Below are 27,495 nucleotides of genomic sequence, written 5' to 3' on the forward strand. Positions count from 1 at the left end.
TGGCAGAGGGTCTCTGCAGTGGCTCTCACATAACCAGTGGTTCCCATGGATACCAGGTCTTTGAGGTGATTTTCCAAACAAATACTTTGTGGTCGAGTAAACTTGGGAACTCTTAGGAGAGCTACAGTTCACATTGACGTACTCAAGGCTGAGAAATCTTGAGAAATTTTTACTGTACCAAAAAATAAGCCTTTCCCAGAAATATTTGACAGTGGAGTCCCTGGCCTCACAGTTGTGAAGTCTTGTTCAGTGCTGAGTGCAGTTGATGTGTCATGTTGAGGGAAAGGAAACAGGACCCATGTTTATAAAGAAATGATTGTATTAAACTGGAACTGGAACATTATAAATATCTGGGAATTGCTCACCTCAAATTATCCTTCTAGTCATTTCAGTCCTCGGTGACCTCTTTGTCTGCCAGAAAACCCAGGCTGAGACAGCTAATAAGGGTACAGCATGAGAAGTTGTCATGGGGGCGCATGGAGAGCAGTGCTTGTCACGTTAGGGGTCGTGAGCCACAGATCAGCATTAAAAAACACAAAAACAGGATGCAGTCGGAATCACAGTAGCAAGGATAGCAATGCTTCCTGCAAGTTGTTATAGATTCTGTGTGTGAAAAGATCATTCTCACTGTAAATCATGATAAAATAAGTTAGAAACACAGAGATGATAGAGCCTGATGGGAAAATAAGGGACAATAATAAACACAGCTAACATGCACTGAGTGTTCCTATATTCCCGGTCCTGGACCACATGCTTTATCTGGTGGTTTCATTAAATCGTTACAGTAGCTCTGTGAATTAGGTATTGTTACTTTCATTTCACACATTAGGAACTTGGCATACAAAGAAGTCCGTTCACTTGCCCACCATCAAACGTGAGAACTTGGGAGGCCAGGATTCGACTCCAGCTGTTCTGATCCCAAAGCCCTTCCTCTGTGCTCTTCCCAAAGAAGGGAAACTTAAGTTAACCCTTCTCGTCAGAGAGGGCTTCCTGGAAGAGGTGTAGCATTGCTGCTGAGCTGTGTGATAAGTAAGATTTACCCGCCAGGCACTGTGGGGGGAAGGGGAGATTTTTAGGTAGAGAAGTGTGAACACAGGCACGGGAGTGAGAAGCGGTTTGGCGCGTTCCAGCAGAGTCTTTAGTGTGGTGGGTCCAGAGCCCATGACAGGAGAGGAAAAGGGGAATGGCTTAAAAAGTGAACTAGAAAAGATAAACTGGGTCCAAACTGTGCAGGACCGTGAGTCCCACATGAAGGGCTTTGCATTTCCGATGAACAGGCTGTGATGAACCACAGAACAGATTCACTTAGGAAGGTAACGTGATCAGATTTTATGTGGTAGTGAGATAACGCTGGCTGAGATTGAATGGGAGAGAGCAGAAACCAAGGCAGGTGGGTGGTTACCACAGCAGCCTGCCAGCAGCCTTGGGAGAGGGACTCACAGATTTTGTCTGACTGGCTTACAGTTTATGTGTGTGTGGATGTGTGTGTGGTGGGTGGGATACTCTGGAGCTGTTAGATTGTGATGGACTGTCTCCACCTGCTGTGTGTCTGAATAGATCATAAGCTTTGCTTGGATGGAGTGCTCCTGTACGTTGCTCTGTTTTTCTTACTACCTGCTGGAAATTGACTTGATAATAGTAATTGGGACTGCTGAGTTTGCAATTCTCCCTGCAGATACCGCTTCTAAACAAGGACCCATTGAAGCTATCCAGAAGTCAGTTCGGTTGTTTGAAGAAAAGAGGTACCAGGAAATGAGGAGAAAGAATATCATCGGTCAAGTTTGTGATACCCCTAAATCTTATGATAATGTTATGCACGTTGGCTTGAGGAAAGTGACCTTCAAGTGGCAAAGAGGAAACAAAATCGGTAAGGAAATGAAGGAACATGACAGATGTCTCTGGTAGGAATAGCAATAGTTACACTTCTTTAGGTTAACACTTACATAGTTGGTCCTTCTCTCTTACAGATGTGGCAAGAATACATTGTATCTTTTGTGGAGGGTTCTGTTTTTTGTTTATTGCATTTGTAAAATGTGTTGTGAGAGCAATACCAAACAAGATTTTAGAAAGAGACTTTTAAGTGGTTCATTAAGGTAAATAGTTTTGCTTGATAACTCTAGAAGTTGCCAGTGGAGAACTGCATAAATTGTACCCATTTGTTGTAGTCTGTATTCTTTTTATCTTATTCCCACAAAAACATTATTGAAGAGAAACCTGATACAAATAAAGACCCACAATCTTTTCTAAAGCATTGCCTAATTAACTGCTTTCCAGGTGGAACAGAAGGACACTGATCACGTGTGTCCTTCAGATCCTCCCCCATTTACATGCATTTATCTGTTGAGCGTTTAGGTCTGAAGAGACAAACACAGTTGTAATACAGGACTCTGAGCCTCAGGAAACCTGGACTTTCTGTGAGGGCAGAAAACCCTGAAAACAATCAAGTGCTTTTTAATTGTAGTGATTGTTGTTATCCGTCATATTCAACCCCATATCCCCTTAGTTTAATGCCCCTAAAGGTAAGTTAGTAGAATGTCCACCCCCACACACTCCTGGACGGCAGCAGGGAGGGGCAGTGAGATGGTGGCCATGCTGACTCCTGGCCACGTCCCCTGCCCACCCGGTCCTGGCGCAGAGCCGGAGGGGCTCAGGTGCCCCAGGATGCTTAGTGCTCACCTTCCTGCCTCCTCCTGGGGTTTACCCAAGTCAGCTCTGCTCGATTTACAGACATTTACAGATAAGACAGTGGAGAGATTGCCTGAGACTTCAGTTATTAGGGACCATTCAGAAATGTCTTGCAGTAGCATAATTATGCAGTAAGCATAATTATGCGTATATAACATAGACCCAGAAAGAGTTTCCATGGTCCAGCTTGTGACAGAGCTGCGTGTCTGTTCCTGTTCACAGGAGAAGGGCAGTATGGGAAGGTCTACACCTGTATCAGCGTGGACACTGGGGAGCTGATGGCTATGAAGGAGGTGAGTGGCCTAGCCGTCCGGGAGCCTTGTGCGGAGCCTCTGCGATGGAGGTTTGGTAAAGAAGCTTGTATTTATGAGATCCTTAGTGCGTAGAGCCAGCTTCGGCCCTTCTACAGTGAGTCCAGCAAGAGGCTGCTTTTTAGTGTTTATGTTGTTGGGACCTGCCAGGCAGATTCACGGGGTGACACAAGATAAAGGAGTTTACTATCCAGTGAGGGTCAGACCAGGAACACAAATAATTCCGACAGCACACAGGTGTGGTAAGAGCCACACAGAGGAGAAGTCTGATGAAAGCTTGGAGGATGGCGATAACGGTGGCATCTTCCAGGTGTGTCTTCTGGGGGAGAAGGTAACATTTGTAATGAGCTTGAGAAACAGGCAGCGTCTTCATAGCCGGAGGTGGAATGGGGAGAGCAGGGGGAACTGGGGGAAAGGCCGCTGTTGGTGACGAGGGGACACCTTGTGACTCGGAGCAGAGGGGCCGTGCAGGAAGGAGGGCTGGAGCTGCTGCAGCCCAGCATCCCGAGGGGCTTGGTGCGTCCCGGGCCCGTGGCGTCCGGTCTGCTGGTCACCCCTCTCCTGACCCTGTGCATTTCTCCTCTTCCCTGCGTGGCGCCTGCCGCACGGCTTTCGTAACCCCGTCCCAGCTTGGTTGTAGCCTCCAAGGGTAGAATTGAGGCTCACCGTCTTATCGTGCCCAGAACCTGAGCACCTGTGGTTGCTTCCTGACCATGGAATGTTTTTGCTCATTGAGTTTGCAGTCATGAAAATGACCCCGTTAGCTGTTGGCTCACCACATAGCCTAATGCGGGCACATTTCATTCACTTGGAACAGCGAAGCGGGGAGAGTGTGGAATAGTGACATACACACTGACCACAGATGGTCCTGAGGGCCTGGACGGTGCAGACGTCACGAGTTGGCTTCACAGCCCTCGTGTGGGAAGTTGTCCTGTTTCCAGGTTGTGGCAGTCCCAACGGTAATCAGCAGTTTGCCTTTCGCAGATTCGATTTCAACCCAACGACCATAAAACCATCAAGGAGACTGCGGACGAGCTGAAAATCTTTGAGGGCCTCAAGCACCCCAATCTGGTTCGGTATTTTGGTGTGGAGCTTCACAGAGTAAGCCACCGCGGGTCACACTGTGTGTGTGAGGCTCAGTGAGGGCAGATGGAGTCCTGTTCTACATCACAGGCATTCTCATTTCAGAGCACAGTAACTTTGCCCAATTATCAGGAAATCTCCATGAGTTACACCATTTCTGCCTTCTCTCTGAGACTAGAGGAGTTCTTCCTGAAATGTAAGTTGTAGACTGTAGTTATTAACCCGACATTAGAAAGCGCTGAACCCGTCCTGCCAAGCAGACGGCTCCTCTGACGTGCCCGAGCTCAGCTCCGCCTGCCGTGTTCCTCCCGTTCTGGCCGAATCCCTGTTGAGCACACTGTTCAGTCTCACTGCTTTTTCTTTGATGTGTATTTAAGGAAGCACTGTGAAATGAGAAGAAATTAAAGCCCCGATTCATTTTCCTCCCGTGTTTAGAAATAAGCACTTTGAGGGAGAGGACACCTGGCAGCGTCTTGGCGGAGCACGAGCTTCCAGGGAAGTTGGATATTGGTGGTTTTTCATGTTTTACACATAAATTCACATTTGAAAAGGATGTGTTTCAGAACTTAATACATAATGTATTCATAGAGCCAGCCCTGCTGGTCCCTGTCTGAGATTATATGGCTGACTTGTTTTGGACAATGGTAGACATTTATCACCTGCGATTTGGCGGCGGTGTCCTTAACCCACGGGCTGTATAATTCCAGACAGGAGGCAGGCAGACACTGCAGAGGAGCCCGAGGCGGGCGCACTCAGCCCGGTCCCGAGCTCAGGATGCCAAGAGTAGCGTGCCGGTAGAAGAAGGGCCTCTGGGGCATGGCCTGGGGCGGGTCCAGACCCTTCGCCTGGTGTCCGTATGAACACGTGCTGCCTGTGTTCCTCCCACAGGAAGAAATGTACATCTTCATGGAGTACTGCGACGAGGGCACGCTGGAGGAGGTGTCCCGGCTGGGGCTGCAGGAGCACGTCATCCGGCTGTACTCGAAGCAGATCACCATCGCCATCAATGTCCTCCATGAGCATGGCATCGTTCACCGCGACATCAAAGGTAAGCCACTGCCCCAGCTGCCGAGGGCCACGCGGGCCTCTGGGCTCCAGCACGTGGGAGGTGCTCTAGGGCGCTCGTCCCCACACCCCACACCGTTTCTCTAGGAAGAAACACCTTTAACTCTTCTTCCACAGAGAAGCCTGTGCTGAGAAACCAGGTAGAGCATGTCTCCACTTTGGAGTAGATACATCTGCCCTGTCTTTTTGTTTGTAGTGAAGGCTGTTTCCAAGAAACGGGATTCGCCATTCATAGGCTGATTTGGCTGACCCTGTGTGTTCACTGGACATTCGTGATCAGAGCGTCTTTTCCCTGTGTCAAGAACTTTGAGTTTTTATCCATAAACGTTGTGAATATGTACAATGACAGTTAAGCAGTAATGCTGCTGGAGTGAGGATGCACAGCGCTGCTTTGTTGATGGGGAACACAGGGAGGCCTTATTTATACTGACTGCTCCAGTGTAGAGTTCTGCTTAAGACTGACTTGTTCACGCTGATTGATTTCAGAGGTCTTTCCCTGGCGTGAGCGGAAGCCGAACTTCTGCCCAGAGCTGCCCCTCTCGCATTCGTCTTAGCCATGCCGTGGCCCTGACCTTTGTGTTGGGAGTCTTGGGGATAATTAAAGCAACAAATGATTTTTGTCTCTAATTGTCTAATGGACTGAAGGATTCCGTCTTGTCACATGGTCTGAGCCCAGCCTAAACACACTCGCTCCGGAATTCCGGCCTGGCACTAGACCCAGTGGGGGCTGGGTTGCACCAGAGCCCGCGGTGGTCTGGGGGTGAGGCCTGTCTGCGCTCTCTTGGTGGCTCCCCCTGTGTCCCCTGCCTGTCCTTGCTCTGCGTCTGGGATCAGTCTGGCTATTTGCTGATTGGCTCTTTGCCAGGCCACGGCATTGCCCATTTCCAGTTGCTCTGCCACGGACACCATACTCAGTCTCTGTCCACTGTCCTGAGATGGTACCTTCGTGTCACTGGCTGTGGCCATAAAGGGAATCCTTCAGAGCCCTCGAATCAAGTCCATCTCTCATGTCCTTGTGATATTCTTCATAATTCAGCATGGCTGAGAATGTGCACATGAGGACCAGCTCCAGAATGGTGATCTTAGCACTGGGTGGCCCATGGCGGGGACCACGACCCTGGGAGCATGGAAGCCGTGAGGAGTCACTCTCAGATGTCAGCTCATCCCGGGCCACTCTAACTCCAGTGGCTCCGCAGTGCTTTCATAGGATGTGCCTTAGGGCACGTGATACCAGAGCGAGCGGCCAGCTGGAGTGCTGACATCTGGTAGCAGAGCAGCCCTGAGAGATGAGCATCACCCCAGGTTCCAGCAGAGCACACGTCAGGCATGGATGTTTTCGTCCACGTGTGACAAAGTGACAGAACCTTCTCTCGGTCACAGTGTAAAGCCAGTGCATTGGTGGCCTCGCATCCGACTGTACAGCGGTGTGTGTGCCGCACCTGGTCTCCACGTTGCTGCCTGTTACGAGCTGTAATTGTGTATGACTCAGATTTTCAGGGACTGCCACCCCAGCATTTGTTTTGTAAGGAATTTAAGTATCTGTGGGTTTTTAAAGTTAGAATTTATGCACATATTTTAGTTCAGAAATTATTGGGCAAAGCTGTCTGCACTGATACGAAAAATTTTTTTTAATTTGTATTAATGTTTGAGAAAGCTTAAAGTCTTTCTATGATAATTTTGTTAATAAAGCTTCGTAAACCTTCGTATTATTTACTTTGCAGTTTAGGTTGCCATGTAAACTCTAAAATGCCCACATTGTGTTTCAGAGGCTAAGAACTGCTTCTCTCTTGTCAGGTGCCAATATCTTCCTTACCTCATCTGGCCTCATCAAACTGGGAGATTTCGGATGCTCAGTAAAGCTGAAGAACAACGCGCAAACCATGCCTGGGGAAGTGAACAGCACACTGGGGACAGCAGGTAGGGCTGGTGCGACTGACGGGCCTTGGCGCCGACCCCTTGCCGCGTGCGTCATAACTGGGCTTTCCCTTCAGCTCTCCTGTCAGCTTTGACTTGGAGAGCAGGTGGGGTGCCCACCACGGCGGGACCATGTCCGCAAGCACTTAGGCTTCCGCCTGGAAGCACTTGCCAGGGTGGGAGATTAAAATTCCCCTAAAGTTAAAGGAGGAAAGGCCTGTTTTTCTTCTCAGAAAAACTCTTTGTTATTCCCATTGGGTGTATTAAAATTATTCTAGCCAAAACAACATAAGCAGTAGTTACTTTTTTGATTGTTTAGTGTCATTCTGCTTTGCACGTTAAATTTTGTATTTTCACTATGAATACAATTTATTTGAAGATTTGCACATTCAAAAATTGTCTTTCAGAAGATAATTTGCCCCTATAAAGTCCACTTAAGAAATTGATTTGAAATATCCATTTTCAAGTTATAGATTTTTATGCCATGGAATTCGGAGACCTTTTCGCCCTCAATATGCTAGTTGTTTCTTCTGTGTAGAATGTTGCGTTATTGCCAGGCTCTGTTGTGTGGTGCTGTGTGATAACCCACCCCTGTCACCATGTCTGTGACTTTTAAAGCCTACATGGCTCCCGAAGTCATCACTCGCGCGAAGGGAGAAGGCCACGGGCGTGCGGCGGACATCTGGAGTCTGGGCTGCGTGGTCATAGAGATGGTGACCGGCAAGGTGAGTCCACCTGGAGGGCGTCTTCCGCTAGCGGGCAGTACCTGTGGCTTTAGCATCATACACACGGGGGCTCGTTTTCTGCTAAACAGAGAACATGACCAGAGATGAAAAGTGGGACCTGCCAAAGGTGGTACAGTAAGGTTAAGACAAGTCACAACTAGGAACCAGATATTTATAAGGTCTAGGACTTAGACAACTGTTACAAGTGAATAAAGACATAAAGCTTGAATTAAAACATGGTGAAGCAAGCAGCGACAAAAAGAAATATGAAGTTGAAACTCATGTTCGCACAAAAACTGGCTATGAATGCCTGTATCAACTTCATTCACAATTGCCCAAACTTAGAAGCAACCGAGGGGCCCTTCAGTAGTAAATGGGTAACCAAACTGGTGACTGGTGCAACGGAACATCGTGCAGCAGTAAAGATAACGCGCTATTGAGCCGCGGAACGATGTGGAGGAACCCTCAAAGCTATTGCTGAGTGGCAGAAGCTAACCTGAAAAGGCCACATCCTGCTCGATTTCAGCTACAGGACATTCCAGAGGAGACAAAACTTTCTAGGCAGTGAACGATCAGTGGTTGCCAGGGGCTGTGGGAGAGGAAGGGTAGGACGAATAGGCAGATCACCGGAACTTTAGGGCAGTGAAATTCTTCTGTGTGATAGCGTATCTGAAAACCCCCCAAATTGATCTTCCAATGAAGATACAACTAATGAACAGTTATGCAAATGTTAAAGGCAGTGTGTGTGTATCATCATTTATAAAGCAAAAAAAAGTTAGAAACCTCTTTCTTAAGTGTTTGTTATTAGTAGGGAATTAATACCCAGCTATATCTTGCAGCTGCTGAAAAAGGCCACACACAGAGGGGCTCAGTAATTATTAGCTACTGTTCTGTTAGCGTTAACACAGAAAGATGCCCGGGGTATCAGTTATTTCAGTCAAGCCTTGGTCAGAGAAATAAGAAGTTCTCATGTTGAAGAAATCACTGTAATTACTAAGCAGTGGTACACAAATTAGAATGCCTTGCAAACTTAATTCTTTCCCCATGAATCTCATTTCTCCCGTGATAATATAATAATCTAAGTTTTGCAGCAGTGGAGTTTGAGACTTGTTATTCAGCAAGGTAGCATATTAAACATCCCTATAAGATAACTGTTCAATTTTGTTTTATTGACACTGTCATATGATTTTGTATGTTGCATTTTTAATTTGCATGATGTGGTGTCTGGATAATGCGGGACTAACAGAACTGCCAAATGGGGTAGGCCGACTGTGCTGGCCACCTGGCCGTGTAAATGAAGTGTTACTGGCCGATGGTCACACCCATTCATTTCCATATTGTCCAGGCTGCTTTCACAGCACAATGGGAACATGGAATAGCTATCACAGGGACCGTGTGGCCCACAAGTCTAACATGTTTACCATTTGACCCTTTAGGTAAAAGGTTTGCCAGTCCCTGTTACATATAAATATTGAGGTGCCTAAACAGAGATTAGGAAGTTGCATGTTTTTTTATGACCATGTAGGATTAAAACCTGATTTTTTCCCTCTTTTCAGAGGCCTTGGCATGAATATGAACACAACTTTCAGATTATGTATAAAGTGGGAATGGGGCACAAACCACCAATTCCCGAAAGATTAAGCCCAGAAGGAAAGGACTTCCTCTCTCACTGCCTCGAGAGCGAGCCCAGGATGAGGTGGACCGCCAGCCAGCTCCTCGACCACTCCTTCGTCAAGGTTTGGCCGGCGGCGGGGCAGCTTCGCCATGTTTGCATGCGTGGGTTCTCTTTGCCTCTAGCACTCAGGACGTTTGGAAACTTAGAAAATATTTGTATCTGTATCTGTAAGGGACTGACTGTGTTAGGCAGCAGTTTGGTATTTGGTTTTTTTTTCCCTTTTGGGGGTGTGTTTGAGGCGCCCTTGGGGCTGTTCCACGGCATTTGAAATGGGCCTGGATGAAAGGCAGCTTCCCCTTGTGAGGTGTGGCCTGCTGGGCAGAAGGTCCGTGACGAGCAGCATTATGGTAAAGCTGTGCTGGCGGCGTGTGTGCCGTGGGGGGGTCACTGTGGGGGGGGGCAGGGCAGACAGAATGGAAGGGCACGGAAAGGCTTACGACTACGAGGGTAAAACAGCCACGCAGGTGTGTATAGGTAGATGCGATGGCGCCCAGGATGTGCGAACGCAGAAGGAAAGGGAGCAGGAGCCACGGGAAGGAGCCTGTGTCACTGTGAGCGTCACAGATTAAATCGTGGTTTAGAGCCGTCACTGCAGGCAGGACACTAGTTAGGAAGCTAGTGGGCTGGGAGCAGGAGGTCAGGGGTGAACCATCGGCGACATTTAGGACCGAAAGTGGCCCTGCCTGAGTAATGATTGGACGTGAAAGGGGGAGTGAAGGGAAGTCCAGGTGGTCGCCCAGACTTCTGGCTTGGTCACCAGGTTATAGGAGTTCCGCTCAGCAAGATAGGTCCGGAGGCAGCTGGCTGAGGGCTGGGTTGGGGAGACGGTTTGAGGCGTGTGGGGAACATCCGCTGGGGGATTTCAGATGGGCATTGGATGTTTGGGCTGGCACTCGGGAGAGAATCGGGGTGATCCAGATTCGAGAGACACCACGAGGGTGTTGAGAGGAATGAAAGCAGAACCCTGCAGAACACAGCGTGGGCAGGAAAGGGAGGCACAGCAGAGTGGGGTGACATCGCCCCTGGGGGAGTGAAACGCAGGCACCAGCAGCTGGGTCTGGTGCTGAATACAAATGTGTTTCTCCACTGTGAAGTACGTGAACAATCTACGTTGACTTGCTGGTGTGTAAATACAGACTTAGAAGTGTTTTCAGTAGTCAGCTCCGTTATCCGCCGCACCGACCCAGCCCCCGCTCTGTGCCAGGCAGCGCTGGGGACACCCAGGGGCGGCGGCGCTGCGCCACCTGTGTCCTGTGTGAGCGGCCTTCAGCTGTCTCTCCCTTCCCAGGTCTGCACAGATGAAGAGTGAAGCGGCGGTCTGTGGCCTCGTAGTCGTGTCCTCGGAAGTTCTCTTAATCACTACTGTATGTAATATTTACATGAAGACTGTGCTGAGAAGCAGTATAAGCCTTTCTGACCTTCTAAGACTGAAGACTGCACAGGTGACAAGTGTCACTGCTCCTGCTGCTCCTGTTTGTTTGACCTGGCACGGGGCCCCCGGGTGACAGTCTCCACGAGGTAAAGAAGCTGCATGTTAAGTGCCATTACTACTGTACACGGACCATCGCCTGTCGCCTCCGTTTCCCACGTGACGGAGAGCCGTGGCTTCAGCGTAGTATTTTTGACCTTCCTGGTTCAAAAGCAGTTGTAGTGTTACCAGGTGTCCTGGGCCTTGTGGTCTCCTGTTTGTCGAGCGCACTGACTGTGAAACCTTCCCTTTTGTTGTTGTTGGCAAGTCACAGGTTTGTTTTGCAAAAGGCTGATGAATGAAATTTAAGAAAAGGTTCTTTTTTCAATAAATGGTTTATTTTAGGAAAGCGCAGTTACCTTGTCTTTTAATGGTTATCAGTTTCAGAGCCAACATGATCTGACCCAGAGGCGTGTCCTTTCCACTCTGTGTCCCCCCCCAGGAGGGGCACCACCGGGGTGTGAAGACGGGCACCCAGCATGGACTTCCTCCAGGGTCTAGGGCTCCTCGCTCGCAGGGAGGGAGAAATGAAACAGCACTGGACACAAAGAGGGCTTGGAAATGATTTCACATTCCCCTGCACGTTTACAACAGACCACAGTGTCAGCCTTGTCACACTTTGGGGCTCAGTTTATTTTTACAGCAAGATACGTAAGTGCTAGGTCAGTAAACACTGCTGAATACTCTCTTGACAAGAAAGCAGCTTTTCAGAATGTAAATATGTTAGCAGTTAGTTTCCAAAAATAGCCCAAATTATATGTCATTGGTGGTGGTCTTTCTTTTTGCTATTAAATTTTTTTAAAGATTGATCTGAAAGCTTCTTGAAATCTCTTTAGAAGATGGTTGACTCACTCCTTACACACAGCAGCCGACTGGGCAGGTAGTGTCTCAAGCAGGCTCTGTATTCACCTTCTTCTTGCCAAGAAGTTAATGTCCAGAGATGGTTGGCATCACAGAAGGATTTCTACAAACACTTAGAATTTCCTTTTTTTAATTTCAGGTTTTAAAAATAGCTTTTGAGGTATAATTTACATAATATTTGAAGTGTATCATTCAGTGATTTTTAGTCTAGTTACATACAGCCATCTTCACAGCCTGTCTTAGAATGTTCTCCCCCCCACCCAAAAAAAAAAAAATCTCACATGCATTTGCAGTCACTCACCATCCCCAGCCTCAGGCAGCCACTGAGCCACGTGTGTCCCCATAGTTCTGCCTATTCTGGGCATTTCGTGTCAGTAGAATTTTACAATATGTGGTCTTTTGTGTCTGGCTTCTCTCACTTGGCGTTCTGTGTCTGAGGCTTCTCCATGCTGTAGCGAGTATCAGCACTCCATTTCTTTTCATTGCCGAGTACTTTTCCAGTGGACGGATCTGCCTCGCAGTTTTTTTATTCATTTACTAGTTCCAGTTTTGGGGGATGACGAAGAATGCTTCTCTGAACATTCACACACAAGTCTCTGTGTGGACATGTGTTTTCATTTCTCTTGGGAGTGGAACTGCTGGGTCCTATTGTAAGTCCACAGTCGACATTTTGAGAAACTGCCACACTATTTGCAGAGTGGTTGTCCCACCTGACATCACCATGAGCTGCTGCCCGCCTCTCACGCCCTGGCCAGTGCTCGATACCGTCTTTCTCTTTGGTGAAAGCCGTCCTGGTGCCTGGGCACTGGCACTGTGATGTGGTTTCGAGCTGCGTTCCCCAGACAGAAGCCATGTTTCTGGTGCTCGTTGACCATTCGTTTATCTCTTATGGAGAGAGATCTGTTTGAATCTTGTGCCCATTTTTTAGTTGTCTTATTTGTCTTACTATTGAGTTGTGAGAGGATTTTGTATATTCTGGGTGCAAGCCCTTTATTGGGTCTATCACTTGCAAATGTTTTTTCTCCCAGTTTGTGGCTTGCTTGTCCCTTTCCCTTTCTTTCTTCCTTTCTTTCAGGTTTTATTGGGGAATTGGGAGAGGGGAACAGCCAAGTTGTTGTCCTTCAATCTTAGTTGTGGAGTGTGCAACTAGCTCAGCTCCCAGTCCAGTCGCCATCCGGCTGCCCATTGGCAGCTCTTGGCTGCTGAGCTCAAGGTGCCGAGTTCATTCTTAGCTGCGGGTGGGCGTAGCCCACCATCCCATGTGGAAGTCCAACTGGCAACCTTGTTGTTAGGAGCACATGCTCTCACCAGCTGAGCCATCCTGCCACCTGTTGGCAGCTCAGCTCAGCTGAGGCGCAGCTCACTGGCCCATGTGGGAATCGAACCGGCGACCCTGTTGCTCAGAGCTTGTGCTCTTAACCAACTGAGCCACTCGGCTGGCCCTCTTTACTTTCTTAATGGTGTCTTTTGAAGTACAAAAACTTTAAGTTTTGAAGTCTGGCTGATCAACTTGTTCTTATTACATGTGCTCTTGGTATCGTATCTAAGAAATTATTGCCAGACCCCTGGTCATAAAGATTTATATGTGTGTTTCCTTCTAAGAGTTTTATAGTTTCAGCTCTTACATTTAGGTCTAACACCTGACTGCAGTTAATTTCTGCGTGTATGATGTCAGACGAGGATGCACTGGGTGCCGGGAGCAACTTATTCCCCAAAGTCAAGTGCAGCCAAGACAGAAAAGTGAAAGAGGAGCTGCCCCGTGTACCACGGCCTCCCCCGCAGCCCACAGGGGCCTGCGCGCCCCCTTTGCCCTCAGGTGCACTCAGCACGTTCCGGGCGCTGCTGCCCGGCAGGGCGAGGGCCCCGCGGGTCCGGGCCGCCCTTGTGGGCACTTGTCTCAGCCTGGCCGTTTGCTCAGTTCTGCATGCTCCCCACCCCCCCTCCTTCATTTGCAGACACACGGATTCTGAAACCCCACTGATGACTTTTCTTAATTTCCTAGAATGTTTGGCAAAGATCTGGCTAAAACTAGCATATGGACTATAAGAACAGAAAGTGCATTTTGTGTAATTTAATTCATTTCCAAAACCCAAAGGGATTATTATTCAGGAACCCTAACTTTGTATTCGTACTACTCACTTCCTTAAAATTCAACAGAACAGAGGTGCCAGAAATTTAAAAAATATCTAGTCACTCCAACACGTGAAATAAAATTGTGCCTTTGTATGAAAAAAAATATTGAAGGCAAAAATTGTATGTGTGTTCCTCAGTGGGAAGCTGTTCTAACACAGCCCTAGGAGATAGTTTCTAGCTGTGGAGCGATCTAAGTAGGTGCTTAATAGATGCTTTTTAATGAATTCACAGCCTTATGTTGTCACAGGATGAAGCTGTGGGCTGAGGAATGCTGTGTCTGAGCCTGGACTCACACTTCACAGTGTTGACTCTGTATTCAGTACTGGGTGTTATTTTGGCCTAATTCAGCTTAATAAAGGTGGTTATTTTTACTTTCGGAAAGGGAACCAAAAGAAGACAATGGAAATTGGTGACTAAAACCTCTAGGGCCAGCCGAGTGGTGCGTTGGTTAAGAGCTGGTTTGGGACACCAGCCTGAGCAGCAGGGCCCCGGTTCGGATCCCACATGGGGGCCAGTGACACCGCCCTCTACAGCTAAGATGGTGAACAACAGCTCGACCTGGAGCTGGGCTGCCCTGAGTCTCCAGCAACAGTGTAGGCTGCAGCCCCTGCTGCAGTGGGCTGCCATAGTTAACATGTGCAGCCGGCGTGAGCAGCTGGCAGCCGGTGTGAGCTGCCAAGAACCGCTGTGAGCGGCCGTCCAATGGCCGGCGACCTATCAGCCTCTCCTGGGAAGAGCGCAATGATCACAATACCAACATGGGCCAGTGAAGCAACGTCCTCCACAACTAGACTGAAGAACCAAAGGACAGCAACTTGTCTGTTCCCCTTCCCCAATTCTCCAACGCTGTTCCCTCCCCCAATTCCCCAATAAAATCTTTAAAAAAAGAAAACAACCCTAAGTGTGTTCTCTTCAGGCAGTCTTCACTGATTGTTTGCTGTGACAGGCACAGTTGGAGGTGGCCCAGGGTCCCATCCCTGCCCCCCATACAAGTGACACTCTCAGAAGGACACATAATACACTGTTTTGGTGAAATTTCTATATTCTGTTTGACCAGAATAATGGTAACTTCAAATAGTTGACTATCATAAACAGGTACCAACTGGTGACAAACGGTGACTAGTAGTGAATGTCACCGGCCTAGAGACACAGAAACATGTGTCTTGTCCTCGGCTCTCCTCTCAGGCTGTACGTCTGCTGCTTTGCGACACTGTCGTAATAGGACAGAAAGCCTCAAAACATCTGAAGTGCTTGGTTTTCATTTAAATGTGTTGGAAACTCTGGGAGTGCTCAAACCTCAGCCAGTGATGCGGGGGTGAGAGATGCTGGGCCGTGTGACAGAGGGACGGGGTCCCCCCTCATTCATGGCTGGGGCCCGGTGATGACAGCCCCCCAGCCTTGTGTGCAGGGTCCATGGGAGGGCGGAGGGACGGCCTGGGGAGACCGCTCGCCTTACCCTCTTGTCTAGCATGTTCATGAAGGAGGTCTGAGCCTCATTCATCTGGCAAAAGAAAAGTTTTAACATGTTTTCCGGTTAAATCTCTGCAGATGTTTTTAGGAAATCACCTTACTGCGATGCCACCAATTCCTTATCCATCCAGGTGGCCACTGTGTTTTGATATAGATGGGGGACGAGTCCAGAAACAGGGAAGTTAAGCGGTTGGCCTGCCTAACTTCTGATGCTTTGGAAGAGGCAGAGAATGGTCCTGAGTTTTCACACGGGGGAGGGAACTGCTTCACCATTCGGGGTGTCCGACCCAAAGCCATTGTCTGAGGAGTCACTGACATAACCCTCCCGTCTCACAAAGGCAGCAGTTACAGCCCATCTGACGGGGGAGGGACGAAGAACACGTCTGTCCCGGAGCAGAGTACACGGGAAAACCCTCTCACGCCCCCAAACCTAGAAATGTTTTCTCAGCTGGCGCAGTCCTGGTCTCTCATCACAGCAGCAGGCTTCACAACCTCGTTTGTGTGGAGGAAGCGCCTTTATCAGAACAAGACCCAGGAATATGCACAGGCCGAGCCCGTTTTGCGGTCCCGGCAGCGCAGCTGTCGTACCACCCATTACACTGCCAGGACTGAGCCGGGTGTGGGTACATGGGGCTGCCACCACGTCACTGAATGTGCTATAAGCTCTACTCATTCAGTGAACAGAACGAGAGAGCTGCTTCCGCCGAGACATCGTGAGACGGAGCTGCTGAAGGGAATGAACACTGGTACCTAGCAGGACAGCCTGTCATAGTCACTGGCGAGGGCCCTTCCTGGAAGCTCTGGGGAAGGACAGGTGGGCAGAGCTGTGGTCATGTTGCCTCCGCGGTCTTTGAAGCACGAAGCAGGTAGTGGCCCTGACACTGGTGCACCCAGGCTCAGGCACTGTTGGACCCGGTGTGTGTTCTCATGTTAGCAAATGGGGGAAACATCTGACCGGCACGTTAGAGAAAGCTGGGTGAGACCTCTTGCTGTGAGCGTGGAACAGAGACCGCCGAGCATTTCCAGATACCTTTCTTCCCACTGGTTCGAAAGCCTCTGCAAAGCCTGGGCTGTGCTTGGGGACCAGCCAGACCACCGTTCCACTCTGCCAGGAACGAAAGCAGAAGCGGCCGGGGCCCCTTTTTCTGTCCGACCATCTACTATTATGTTTTGGCTGGACAGTTAATCATCATAGGCTTTTACATCTAAACCACTTCTGACCATATTAGAAAAACACTATGTTTTTAATTTTTAAATACCTGTAGCTGTTTTACAAGGCTTGGCATGCATTTATTTAGCAAATATGGCGGTCGAGAGGTATTCCTTTACTAGCACATGATTCCATGAAAAGGCTGTGTTCTCCCTGAAAACGTACACGCGGTGACAGGCGACGTCAGAGCACAGTGGTTGCCCCGAGGCAAACCTCGCCACTGCATGGTGCTGTTCAGTGATGGAAGTCACTTTGTGGGCTTGGTTTCCTGGAGGAAGCACATTAAATAAACGCCCTGCCCCCAAGCTGTGGGGACCTCTAGGACGCTGCCGCATTGCTGTCCAATCCAGTAAACTTTGTCCTTGTCTGTCCCCACTGCATGTCAGCAGGGCTGGCCTGAGCCGTGAGGCGCAGTGTTAGGACTGAGGGAGGCCCTGAGTTTCAGGGATGCGGGAGGGGTGACGGGTCTTTCTGGGGCACCATGCCGTCTCTGCCATTACCAGGCCCACACACGCCTAGCAAGATGTTACTTCGTGGATGGGCCAGACACTGATACGGACGTCAGGATCCCACCCCAGCACCCCACGGTCTCTCGTTTTTCTCAGGCAGTTTTAAAAAGGACACTGATCTGCTCTCCCAGAGAATGTTCACCCGCCTTCCCCCAACGCGGACCCGAGGCGCAGGTGAGGGGGCTGTGTGTGTTTCCTTGTTATGTTTTCTGTTTGGTCGAGAGCCAAACAAAACAATTCAGTCTATGGACCTCTTTTAAATTCCAGGTTGAGGGTGTTTGGGGGCGTTGTTATAACATTAGAACTTAGATTGCCACCACATTGAATGGGAGGATGACAGTGAGAAAAATGACACATTTTTGGACACATCAATGTAATTTCTGAGCATTTTTGGGAAGTAGCAACATGGAGGCAACTTCCTAATCTTTTGTACCTTATTCATTTAGTGCTTTAAGATTCCTAAAGTGTGTTTACACATACTGCCTCATTTACCCTTAAAACCCATAAGGTATGGTATTTCCCCATGTATAAGACACACCCTTTTCCAAAAAATTTGGGGTCTAAAAACTGGGTGTGTCTTATACAGTGGTTGTAGATTTTTTACTTGCATTTCCTGCTTTTTCACGCTTGTCTTTGCGCTTATTGTTTCGTACTTGTTACCAGTATATTAAGGTAGGTTACGTTTTGCCATATTCTGCCCAGAAATGGCTCAGAAAAGATGTTCGTACAGTGCTGAATTCAAGTTAAAAGTGATCCAGTTTGCAAAAGTGAATGGAAATCGTGCTGCTGAACGTAAGTTTGGTCCTCCTCCAACTGCGAAAACAATCCGAGATTGGCTACGGGAAGCAGAAACCCTACTGAAAACGCCATGGCAGAAGAAGGCCATGAGAGGCAATATATGAAGACAGTGATTGGTCATCACACACAGATGAGGACAAGCTAATGGTTGGGAGTTTTGACAGTGATGAGGAGTTGTATGAGTTTTATGATGAATAAAACTTGAGTTCAGTAACTTTATGTAATACATTTTATTTCAAATTTCAGGCCCCAAAATTAAGGTGCGTCTTATACATGGGAGCGTCTTATACATGGGGAAATACGGTAGGTGTTATCCCCACTTTATAGACGGGACACTGGGACTTCAGAGGTACAACGGCTTGGCCAAGGTCTTATAGTGAGTCAACTGCAGAATTCCGTGAGGTGAACTGCAGCTCAGAGCAGGCCCGAAATTGCCAACCGTTCCACTCAGGTCCCTGGCGGAGGGCGGCCCCCACACCGGGTGCGGCCGACACACAGAAACTCCCACCTGCGCTGCTCCACTGGCCCCTCTCGTGCCTGAGGCGATTGTGCCGGCCTTATGCCCGCGAATCTGTCCTGTGTGCCTTGTGGGAAGGCTGCCTTTGAAACCGGCACACGGCCTGATGCAGGGTGTCAAATGCACAGCCATCACCCCTGCGCTCAGGGACGCTGGTGGGTAGCAACTCAGGCCTTGGCCTCACGATACTCCGTTCCCACTCCGAGCCAGAAGCTGTTCCCCTTTCACGTCTGGGATTTGGATCAGTGACACGACTGTCGTGTATCGAAGCAGAGAGCCTCTCTCGAGTTCTCCCATCACTCCCTGGCGTCTCCAGTTGGGTTGTGCTTGGTAAACACTCAATGGCTAAGTAAGTGCGCAAACAGGAGAGCATGATTCTGAATCGAATGTGCCTTACGTACGGCTCGTCCAAGTCCACCCCTTATACGGCCACAGCAGACTGGCCTGCGTGGGCACACGTGCTACGCGGGAGGAAGGCGTGGCCTGTTCAGCACTCGTGCCTGCAAATGCCGTGAGCCCAGATGCCAGCGCGTCTAGGCCTGAGAGGACGTAGTGTCCAGCCCGAAACCGTTCCCTGGAAATATAACTGCCTTTCTCCCTTCATGGTTTTGCATTTGGCGTCTGTTGATTGGCAGCAGTTTGCAGAAGTCCTTTGTGGGGCCCATTCTCCGAAGGCCAAATGCCAAGGAGCAGACCTGTGGCACAAAGCTCTGGGCTTCCAGAAGGAAAGCAGAAGCCCAGTGGCTCCTTGTGTCCCGGCGTTTGCGCGTCTGACCCTGCGTGGTGGTTTTATAAAGTGATTCTGCATTGTTTGGGGGACCCAGTTTCCACTTGCTACTGAGATCAACAGAGGATGAAAAATCATCTCTCAGACTGTGACAGAATGGCCAACCTTCATTTATACATTCAGTTTCAAGATCAGTTTCTTCAGGGAGTTGGGCACCCCTTTACCATGTAGGCCAGGCAGACTCCACTGCAGGGAGATTGGGAAAACCAAAGCAGCCTTAAGTTGTCGCTGTGTCACACAGATGCACTCAGCACCTGCCGTCTTCCTTAAACAAATGCTCACGGGCCCTGCATCGTGTCTGCTGCTGGGAGTGGTCATCGGGGCGGCACATGCACCCCCCAGGAACTGCCATCGCCATGCCGCATCCTTCTCCCCCAGTCCCCGAGAGAGCACCATCTGGCTCACTGGGGCAAGGAACACCAGATGCGGTGGGGGCGGAATGGAGGGGCGAGTGGTCTGAGTAAACACCGCAGAGGAACAAAACCAACTTGTTTTTGGAGGCATAATTTATTCATTTTACCTACAGCGCCTTTCACTCTGTCTCTGGCAATCAGGGTTACAGAAAACAGCACCAAAGGATGAAAGGGGACACTCCCCCTTGCGCCCCATCCCTGCCCGCCCCCTGCACCTCACACCCTCCGAATGGTCACGGACAAGGCTCACACTCAGCAACATGTCGTTCTCACGTCTGTGTGTTCTTTCTCTCCCTCTCACACACACACACACACACACACACACGTACACGCACGCACGCACACTCGCGCTCTCTCTCTCTCTCACACTCACACGAGGAGAACTGAAACCCACCAAAGCAGAGGGAAGAAAAGATGGAAGCTCATCTTCCTCCCCATCCAGGTGTTGAGCCCAGACTCCCGGCGTTCCCAGCAGGGGCTCACCCAGCTTCGTCACTGGGTCCCAGCAAGGATGATAGGCAGCGTCCACCAGTGCCCCAAGGTCCCCTTTGGACGGCACGTGTCCTGGGTCAGTCGCTCTTTTTCTGCTTGCTGTCCACGTTGCCGTAGGCAGAGCCCTTGTCAATTTCTGTCACACCAATCATCCATCGAACGCCCATGGAGGCTGCAGACACGGGAGGGACAGGGTGTCAGGGGCCTGTGGGGACTCCAGGGAGATGCTGACGAGAGCCCTACGAAGGCAGCTGTCTGCTCATCTCAAGCAGCAGCCGAGAGCTGGCGGATCTGGGGTGCCGTTTCCTAATCCCCGCCATCCAGTTAGCCGTGAGTGAGGGCTTCAGGGGTCTTACTGGACTGAGGGACATGAAAACAAACAACACGACTCTGCTGTTGGCAGGATTTAATCCTTCGACACTGGAGTGAACAGAATTTGGTAAGCAGGGCATACAGAACTCTGCTTCCTGTGTGATCCCTGAGGCAGAGCGGCCTTTTGTGCCTGCAGGGTGGGACGCACAGGGCACTCTTCAGTGAAACTGAATAAAGACACAGCGGGCGCCTGGAGAATGTAAGCACTCAATACCTATTTGGTGCCCAGCACGTCCCGTCGCCTTTGGAAGCCTTTCCCCCAAAAGTGCGATTTGGTGCAAACAGAGCAGAGGCACCGCGGGAGAGCCCAGTTTACCCACCAGGACGCCCAGCAGCTGGTTTTAGCGCCCCCTGGAGAGGGCACACTCGAGCTCCCTGGGTGCAGGGACCATGTCTTAATCACCGTGATGTGCCCATCACTGAACACGGGGCCTGGCAAACAGTCCCTTTATAATAGGCGTCTAAGAATGGACAGCTGGGTAATGACTGACATCTCCAAGACACGTTTACAGAGCGTTAGCTCCGGTCTGTGAATTGTTAGAGCTGACCGGGATGGGTGAGTCCAGCCGGTATGAGGCCCTCGCGTCCCGTGGGTCAGGACAAAGGGGCAGACCGCAGCCTGGGGCCAACTCTGAAGAGACGGCGACAGGAGCCCCTGTCCCGGCATGAGAACTTCCATGGTGACTACATACCATAGAGAAAAGAGGTGCTAAAACACAGACCCCACTGCTCACAGGCCTGGGAAGAAGAACAAGACAAACAGGGATTCAGGGCAAAGTGTAATAAGCTTCGGGCTCAAGGGTGATGAGGCCTTGGTCTGGGGGGCCAGGGAGACAAAGCAGTCACTTCCTCCCAAGCCCCTGGGGACCCTGTGTCACTTGGGGAGAGTGTCTTGCTCTGCAGACTCGGGGAGGTGGGGCTATTTCTGAGGGGCCGGCAGCGGGGTTCCTTGTTACAGGGACAGCCCCACGTTTCCCTCCAGCTCCAGGAAGCACAGGTTCCCCTAGTCATAGGGCAAGAAGCAAGCGCGGTGGCACCTGGCTGCCCCACAAGTGGCAGCGTCAGGGAGGTATGGCAGGAGGAAGAAATGGCAGTAGTTTGAAACTCCTGGTCAGACAGCCGGTAGGAGTCGTGAACAACTCAGGTACTGAACGCCTCCATTCGATGACGTCAGTGCCTGTGGCACCAAGAAGCACACACTTCCCCCGAGGGCCTGCGCCTGCTTTGGATGGCAGAGAGCCTCCTCCGTCAGTTCCCGCTGGGCCCAGGAAATGGTTTTCCTCATGACATGGAGGAAGTGATTCTAAGGAGCAGAGCTGTCTGCAGAGGCCGGGGACGTGCTGCATTGCCACCCGCAGGGAGCAGGCGGGAGCCCAGCGCTGGGCGAGAGGCTGGGTGGGCACCCGGATGTGTGTGCACGTGGGACCTGCCACCTACTTTTCCTGGCAACCTGCAGGCTGTGCTTCTCTCCAGACAGCACGACAGCCATGCTGAGTGGTCCCCACTCGGCCTGCACCCCTCCCGTGCCCAGCGCCCCTCGCCAGCCTCTTGCCCTCCACCTACCCACAAAGAAGACCAGGACAAAGCTGGCCAGTGTCAGGGAAGACCCGCTGCTGACCATGTTGACAAGGAACCGGAAGAAAGGGTACAGCAGCAGCGAGGCCCAGAACAACCAGTTCAGCAGCGTCCAGGGCCGGCGCGGGGGCACCATGGGCGTCTCCGGGAAGGTGCCCGTCCTGTAGTACTCCTCCTGGAAGGCGTCCTGGGGACAGAGAGGGACCCGAGTACTCAGACACGATTCAGGCTCCTGCAGGCTCCTCCCGAGGCCCTGTTTCTGAGGGTAGCTCAGAGGCCCCTGGGGGCTGCCATGGGACCAGCAAAACGGGGGCCTGCAGCACCCCACAGAAGGCGTGTCTTCACAGTGCTGCAAGTGGCTGTCCCCTTCCCATGGTGACATGTGGAGAGGCAGGACCACGGCGGCTCTGACACAGTCCAGGCGTCGGAGCTCCAGCTTTGGCCTCAAGCCAGCCCAGTTCTGTACCAACCTGTTCCTTACTACCTACTTGACTCGGCAGGCGACCAGCCTGAGGCCCAGGTGCGGGTCTGCAGGGCAGGTGGTTATGCTGTCTAGATGGGTTGGTGGGGGAATGAAATGAGACCTGGCACTCGGGGAACACCCGCAGGACAGAGTGGGGGCCTGAGCCTCGGAGGGGACCGGGCAGCCGTGAGCTGACCCTCCTGTGCCCAAGCCACGACACCAGCACCGCCACACTGTGTCGGCCACACCTGGGTTCCCACTGGGTCCCAGTGGCACCCAGCCTGTGCTGCCAGGCTGTGGGGCAGGGGTCTGGGGAGCATGAGGACTGGGTGCCCGCCCTGGCCAGTACCAGCGGCCCTGCTCTCTGGGCCTCTCTCCTGTGGGATCAAGCGACTATTGTAACGATGGAGACAGCTAGAAAGGTCGACAGGCTCCTGCCCTGACTTGTTGGAGCGATTCTCATCTGACAGCCCACCTGAAACTAAATTCCACAAGTCTGCCGGTCCGTGTCTAAATCTCCCCAGGTGTGCGTGTCGCTAAGCGGTTTGCAGGGCCTTTCCTGTCAGTCCCAGCAGGAGGCCGTGGGGTGCACAGGTGAGTGGGGAAGCCCGGGCCCAGGTATAACCGGAAATAGGAACACAGGAGTGACTTCATGCTGAGAGAATCTCAGGACCTTTGTTCCAGAAATTGAGCAGATGCCTAACAGCGCCTCACTTAATCTGATGGCGGTAATTTGCACCAAATTCCTGACATTCTCAAGGCAGGATTAATATTCTTACTCAGTAGTCATGGAGGGCCCATAAAATTCTGTGATTGTCTTCTCGTGGGGGATGGGGAGAGAAGACAGCCGATGCCAGCCAGCCTGTACTTGTGGAACTTGGCAAAAGGATATCAGAATCCTAGCAAATGTATCTGATTCTAGCTAACGAGCTGGTTTGGGCTTAAAATGTCCGATGGATCAGAAGTGTTTTCTGTGTGGTGAGACCTGCTCATAAACATGCCTCCTCGCCAGGGTGAAGCTAAATTTTTCTCCGTCTGTAGGACCAAGCAGTTATTGGGGCATTAATAATTAGCTTCCCTCTGCCCTGCGCATGTCTTGAAGGCGAGAAACCAATGAAAGAAGCGTCCCTGCTCAGAGGAAGGAAAAACAAACGGGGGGGCCCCGGGGAGCTAGACCACATACCGGAGTGGGGAGCCCCTGCAGCAGGTCAGAGCCAGCCAGGGCGGACCGTGTGGGGCTTCTCCTGGCTTATGCCGCTCATGTTTTGAGACCAGACAGGCAGCCAGATTGTGGACCCAGAAGCCACCAAGGTCCTGTGCATTGCTAAGGGGAACAGCCCATCTCACGGACATTTTTGCCTTCGGCCCAGAGGCAGGAAACTACCCAAGGACTGTTGGGCCTTCCTTTTCTGTTCACTAGTGTAAAATAGTTCCGTTTTGTCTGTGAAGCCCTCTAAAAAATAGTTTGCTATGTTCTTTTCCCTGTTGCCACGTAGATCATCAGCTCCAGGGTCGGTGGTAGCTGGGTGTGAGCTCACACCCAACGGGAAAAGCTGGCTACCACCGTCAGCTCCCAAAGGCCCCACAGCGCGCCCACGACTGCGACTCGAAATGGCTCCTTGGGTCCCGCAGAGCCGCCCGCTGTGCTCACCTTCTCCTGGTACAGCTTGTGGAGCCAGGCTGAACACTCGTCCTCATCCTCTGGGACCTCTTCTAGAGGAATCCGCCTGCAAGGCAGAGAGAGCAGCTAGCAGGAGGGGCCCAACGCCAGGCACCCCGAACATGGTTTCAAAATAACCACGCTTGCCGTCTTTCGGTCTCTATGTAGGTAGCCTAGGTCATGAGGAAGTGAAGAGGGCAATTCAACTGCCAGAAACGGGGGAACTCCGTATCCGTGTCGGGGACATGCAGGCCTGCACAGAGCCAGGGCCCAGGAAGGAATAGCCGGGAGGTCGCCTGCCTCCGTTCTCCCCCGCACCTCGTGGAGGGGCTCTGGACACTTGATGTTTGCCTCTGCAGTAGAGGGCGACGCTGCCCAAGTTTCCAACGAGCTAGGCCAATACGACAGAATCTAAGTACAGGCGATAATATGCTCGTACTTTTCTCAGCCAGGTAACAATGCAGTGTCTCCCAGCATGCGATTCCTTTGGGCAGTGTTGACGCAGACTTTCTGCAAGCTTTTTGCCAAATAAAAGGAGGGGAACTAATGTCCCTTCCTCAATGGGAAAAACCAGGGGACCCTCCCCTGGCTCAGTGGCTCAGACACTTTGCCCACCAGTAGTAGATGAGAGATCCCAGGGCGGCCCGGGCTGGTGCTGGCAAGGGCTGAAGTAGAATGTGATAAATTATCGTTTTTAATGGGCAGTTACCACACCAAAGAGAGGGGTGTGTTGACTGGCATGAGTAATCGTCCTCTGAGGCCATCAGAGCGGACTGGCTTCAGTGGGCGAGCTGGGTAGGACTTTGGCTGTCTCCTGCCCAATTCCTACCTGTGCTCCGAGAGGTGCCGTTACTTGAGCAGTGGCCTTGGGGAGGTCAAATAAGCTTGCATCCTGACTGTTTCGGTTTCCCAAACATCTCAGGCCCAGCTGGCCACCAAGTGGGGCTCTGCCAGGTATTGAAGGAACTCGGGGGGACAAAACCTCCCTTCACTTCTGGGAAAAGGCCTCCTTTGGGAAGGCAGGTGCTTTTCCTGCCCTCGTAGGCCACACAACCGACTGATAAGCCAGACTGTTGACTGCGGCGTTAGCAAAGAAAGCAGTAGTTTATGAGGCCTCTTTCCCATTTTTAAGGGGTAGCCAGAGTCGCTTCGAGGTAGAAGGCTATTTCACTTAGGCTGTCAGTCTTCCAACACATCTCACCAGGAAGGTTCGAGCTCTTTCTACAGCCTGGTGGTGATGACCAGGCACTGAATTTTCCTTGTGCTGTGTTGTAATTTGGCATCTGTCAGGTCTTGAAAAACTAATCAGAGTGTACAGGACACTGGCTGGTGCTGCGACCGTGCGTTTCGCATGGCTTTGGCTCATTTTCCGGGAAGCCCGGTGCCGCCCCTCACCCCGTCACATGTGTGCTTACCGCACAAATCCCATCGCTTTACTGTCTGCCACGTCTCTCAGTTGCTCCCCACTAATCTCAGTGACAGGGCAGACGGCAAGGGTCAGGCCCTTCTATACGCCCATAAACAGACGAAGAGAGCTGGCTTTTCTAATACCTTGTGAAGTGTTTTCAATAAAGTCATAATCTCCTGGACTGCACCACGTAAGGGAGACACTGCTAAAATGTTCTCCGTTTGCTTCTTGACCTCCATTTAAATTACACACGCACTTATCTGTGTCTTTGTACGCAGTAGACACATCCTCCAAGGAAACAATCCCTTCACACTCTGTCTCGAAACGACTGGATAATATGGCCTTCCACCTGAGCTCTGTGGTCAGAATGAGATGGCGAGAGAGGACCAGGAAGTAGTCGAGAGCCAGGGACTCACCTGATTATTTACAACAGTGGCGTGAGTCTCCTGAGCTCATAATATAAATACAGACTGTGAACAGGTTCAACTCAATACAGGCTGCACACAAGAAAACCTCAGCTGGGCTTCCCTGGAAGAAGGGTTGCGGGCCACTTGTGATGTATTTACTTGGAGGTGGACGCTCTCTCTTCTGGAAAGGAAACGTAGCCAACTTACCTCACATATAAATCGGCGTGGTATTTCTTTCCATTTAGGACTCCCAGCAATGTTGGATTTTCATTATTTCTGAAATTGAGTGTACAGTCATATACAGCTGAAACTATAAAAAAAATAAAACAAATACAAAGCAGTATATAGCGTGTGAGCCCAATTTTGTTCTGTAGATACACACATTGGAAGACAATAATCAGAGTGCTAGCTGGTTATCTCGGAATGATGGCACTACTGGTTTCTCCTCCATGCTTTTCTGTAATGTCCAAATGTTCCCCGTGGAACACATATCCCATCTTGTAATCAGAAAAGCACATGACTATAACTTAGTCATGGAAAACAGAATTATTACTGAGGTCAAAACGGGTTAAAGCAACACTGGAGTGTCCCATCCACATCTACGACCAACACCAATATTGAAACACGTATCAATAGTAAGATAAATCGATCCAAAAGCATACTAGCTAAGGACGTGTCCGAGCTATGGCAGCACGAGTCTGCATGCAGAGAGCTGCACACCAGGATGAGATACTGGAAATTCTTACGGAACTGAACTCAGTCACGTGAAGCACAGCTGAGAAAAAAAATCAAGAATCTGATTTTAATGCCGCAGGGTGGGCCAAGCCACAGGGGCCCGCTCAGTGTCCACACCGCACCACCTGACCCGCATGCCTGAGCAGACCCGGGAGGAGCTGGGGGCCTTGCAGAGATGTGAGGCCAGGCCAAAGGGCAGGGCCGTGCAGGCATGGGTGCCGTCTCTCCCTCCAGGACAGTGCCAGCCTGGCGCCAGGAGGCCGGGGAGAAGGCCGTGCTGCCCCATGGCCCCCGCTCGGCCCTTCCAGCCCCTTTGGAGGCAAGGGGGTGGGGCTTTGGAGGAGGCTGGCTGCGCGGCCGGGAAAGAATAAACGAGCGTGTTTCTATACTGAAGGGACAGGACTGAGGAGATAGGATAGTCATGGCAAGAGGCTGGGAACAGTTGTTGTTGATGCTTATTCTCACCTACAGTGACTGAGGGCTCCAAACTCAGGGCCGGCCGCCACCAGTGACAAAGTCACAGAGTTCCTCATCTAGAGGCAGCTGGTGCCAACAGATGGGCAAGAAATGCCAAATGAAACAAAACAACAACCTGGGCGAAGCTGGTGTGGGGCTGGCTATGCTACACCCAGGTGAGCACCCGGGGTTCCCCAGGGCCCCACAGCCTTGCAGTACCAGAGCTGAGCAGTGGAGGGCAGTGTTTGCTCGGCGCCAGAGAGAGAGAGAGAGAGAGAGAGAGAGAGAGAGAGAGAGAGAGAG

The 27,495-nt window shown here is 50.9% G+C and overlaps 2 protein-coding genes across 16 annotated transcripts in view; one reads left to right on the plus strand and one right to left on the minus strand.

Moving 5' to 3' along the window:
• The window catches only part of MAP3K4 (mitogen-activated protein kinase kinase kinase 4), an 86,690-nt gene extending 75,413 nt beyond the window's left edge, over positions 1 to 11,277 (plus strand). For 5 of the 11 annotated variants that reach the window (XM_019663768.1, XM_019663773.1, XM_019663770.1 and 2 more), the window contains 8 exons: positions 1,676 to 1,867; positions 2,908 to 2,978; positions 3,981 to 4,097; positions 4,968 to 5,127; positions 6,939 to 7,061; positions 7,677 to 7,783; positions 9,340 to 9,519; positions 10,747 to 11,275. In XM_019663768.1, coding sequence (XP_019519313.1) covers positions 1,676 to 1,867; positions 2,908 to 2,978; positions 3,981 to 4,097; positions 4,968 to 5,127; positions 6,939 to 7,061; positions 7,677 to 7,783; positions 9,340 to 9,519; positions 10,747 to 10,767 — 971 coding nt within the window. In that variant the 3' untranslated portion in view covers positions 10,768 to 11,275. The other 6 variants (XM_019663769.1, XM_019663774.1, XM_019663771.1 and 3 more) reach the window with 4 other exon arrangements.
• Positions 11,278 to 18,162: 6,885 nt separating this feature from the next.
• Positions 18,163 to 27,495, minus strand: part of AGPAT4 (1-acylglycerol-3-phosphate O-acyltransferase 4) — a 118,272-nt gene continuing 108,939 nt past the window's right edge. For 4 of the 5 annotated variants that reach the window (XM_019663787.1, XM_019663788.1, XM_019663786.1 and 1 more), the window contains exons 6-9: positions 26,209 to 26,311; positions 24,178 to 24,253; positions 22,052 to 22,250; positions 18,163 to 20,288 (exon numbers count right to left, since the gene is read on the minus strand). In XM_019663787.1, coding sequence (XP_019519332.1) covers positions 20,194 to 20,288; positions 22,052 to 22,250; positions 24,178 to 24,253; positions 26,209 to 26,311 — 473 coding nt within the window. In that variant the 3' untranslated portion in view covers positions 18,163 to 20,193. Of the gene's footprint in view, positions 20,289 to 21,180; positions 21,227 to 22,051; positions 22,251 to 24,177; positions 24,254 to 26,208; positions 26,312 to 27,495 lie in introns of all 5 variants that reach the window. The other variant, XM_019663790.1, reaches the window with a different exon arrangement.

This window comes from Hipposideros armiger, unplaced genomic scaffold, assembly GCF_001890085.2.
Source record: "Hipposideros armiger isolate ML-2016 unplaced genomic scaffold, ASM189008v1 scaffold_404, whole genome shotgun sequence".
In the NCBI taxonomy this organism is placed as follows: domain Eukaryota; kingdom Metazoa; phylum Chordata; class Mammalia; order Chiroptera; family Hipposideridae; genus Hipposideros; species Hipposideros armiger.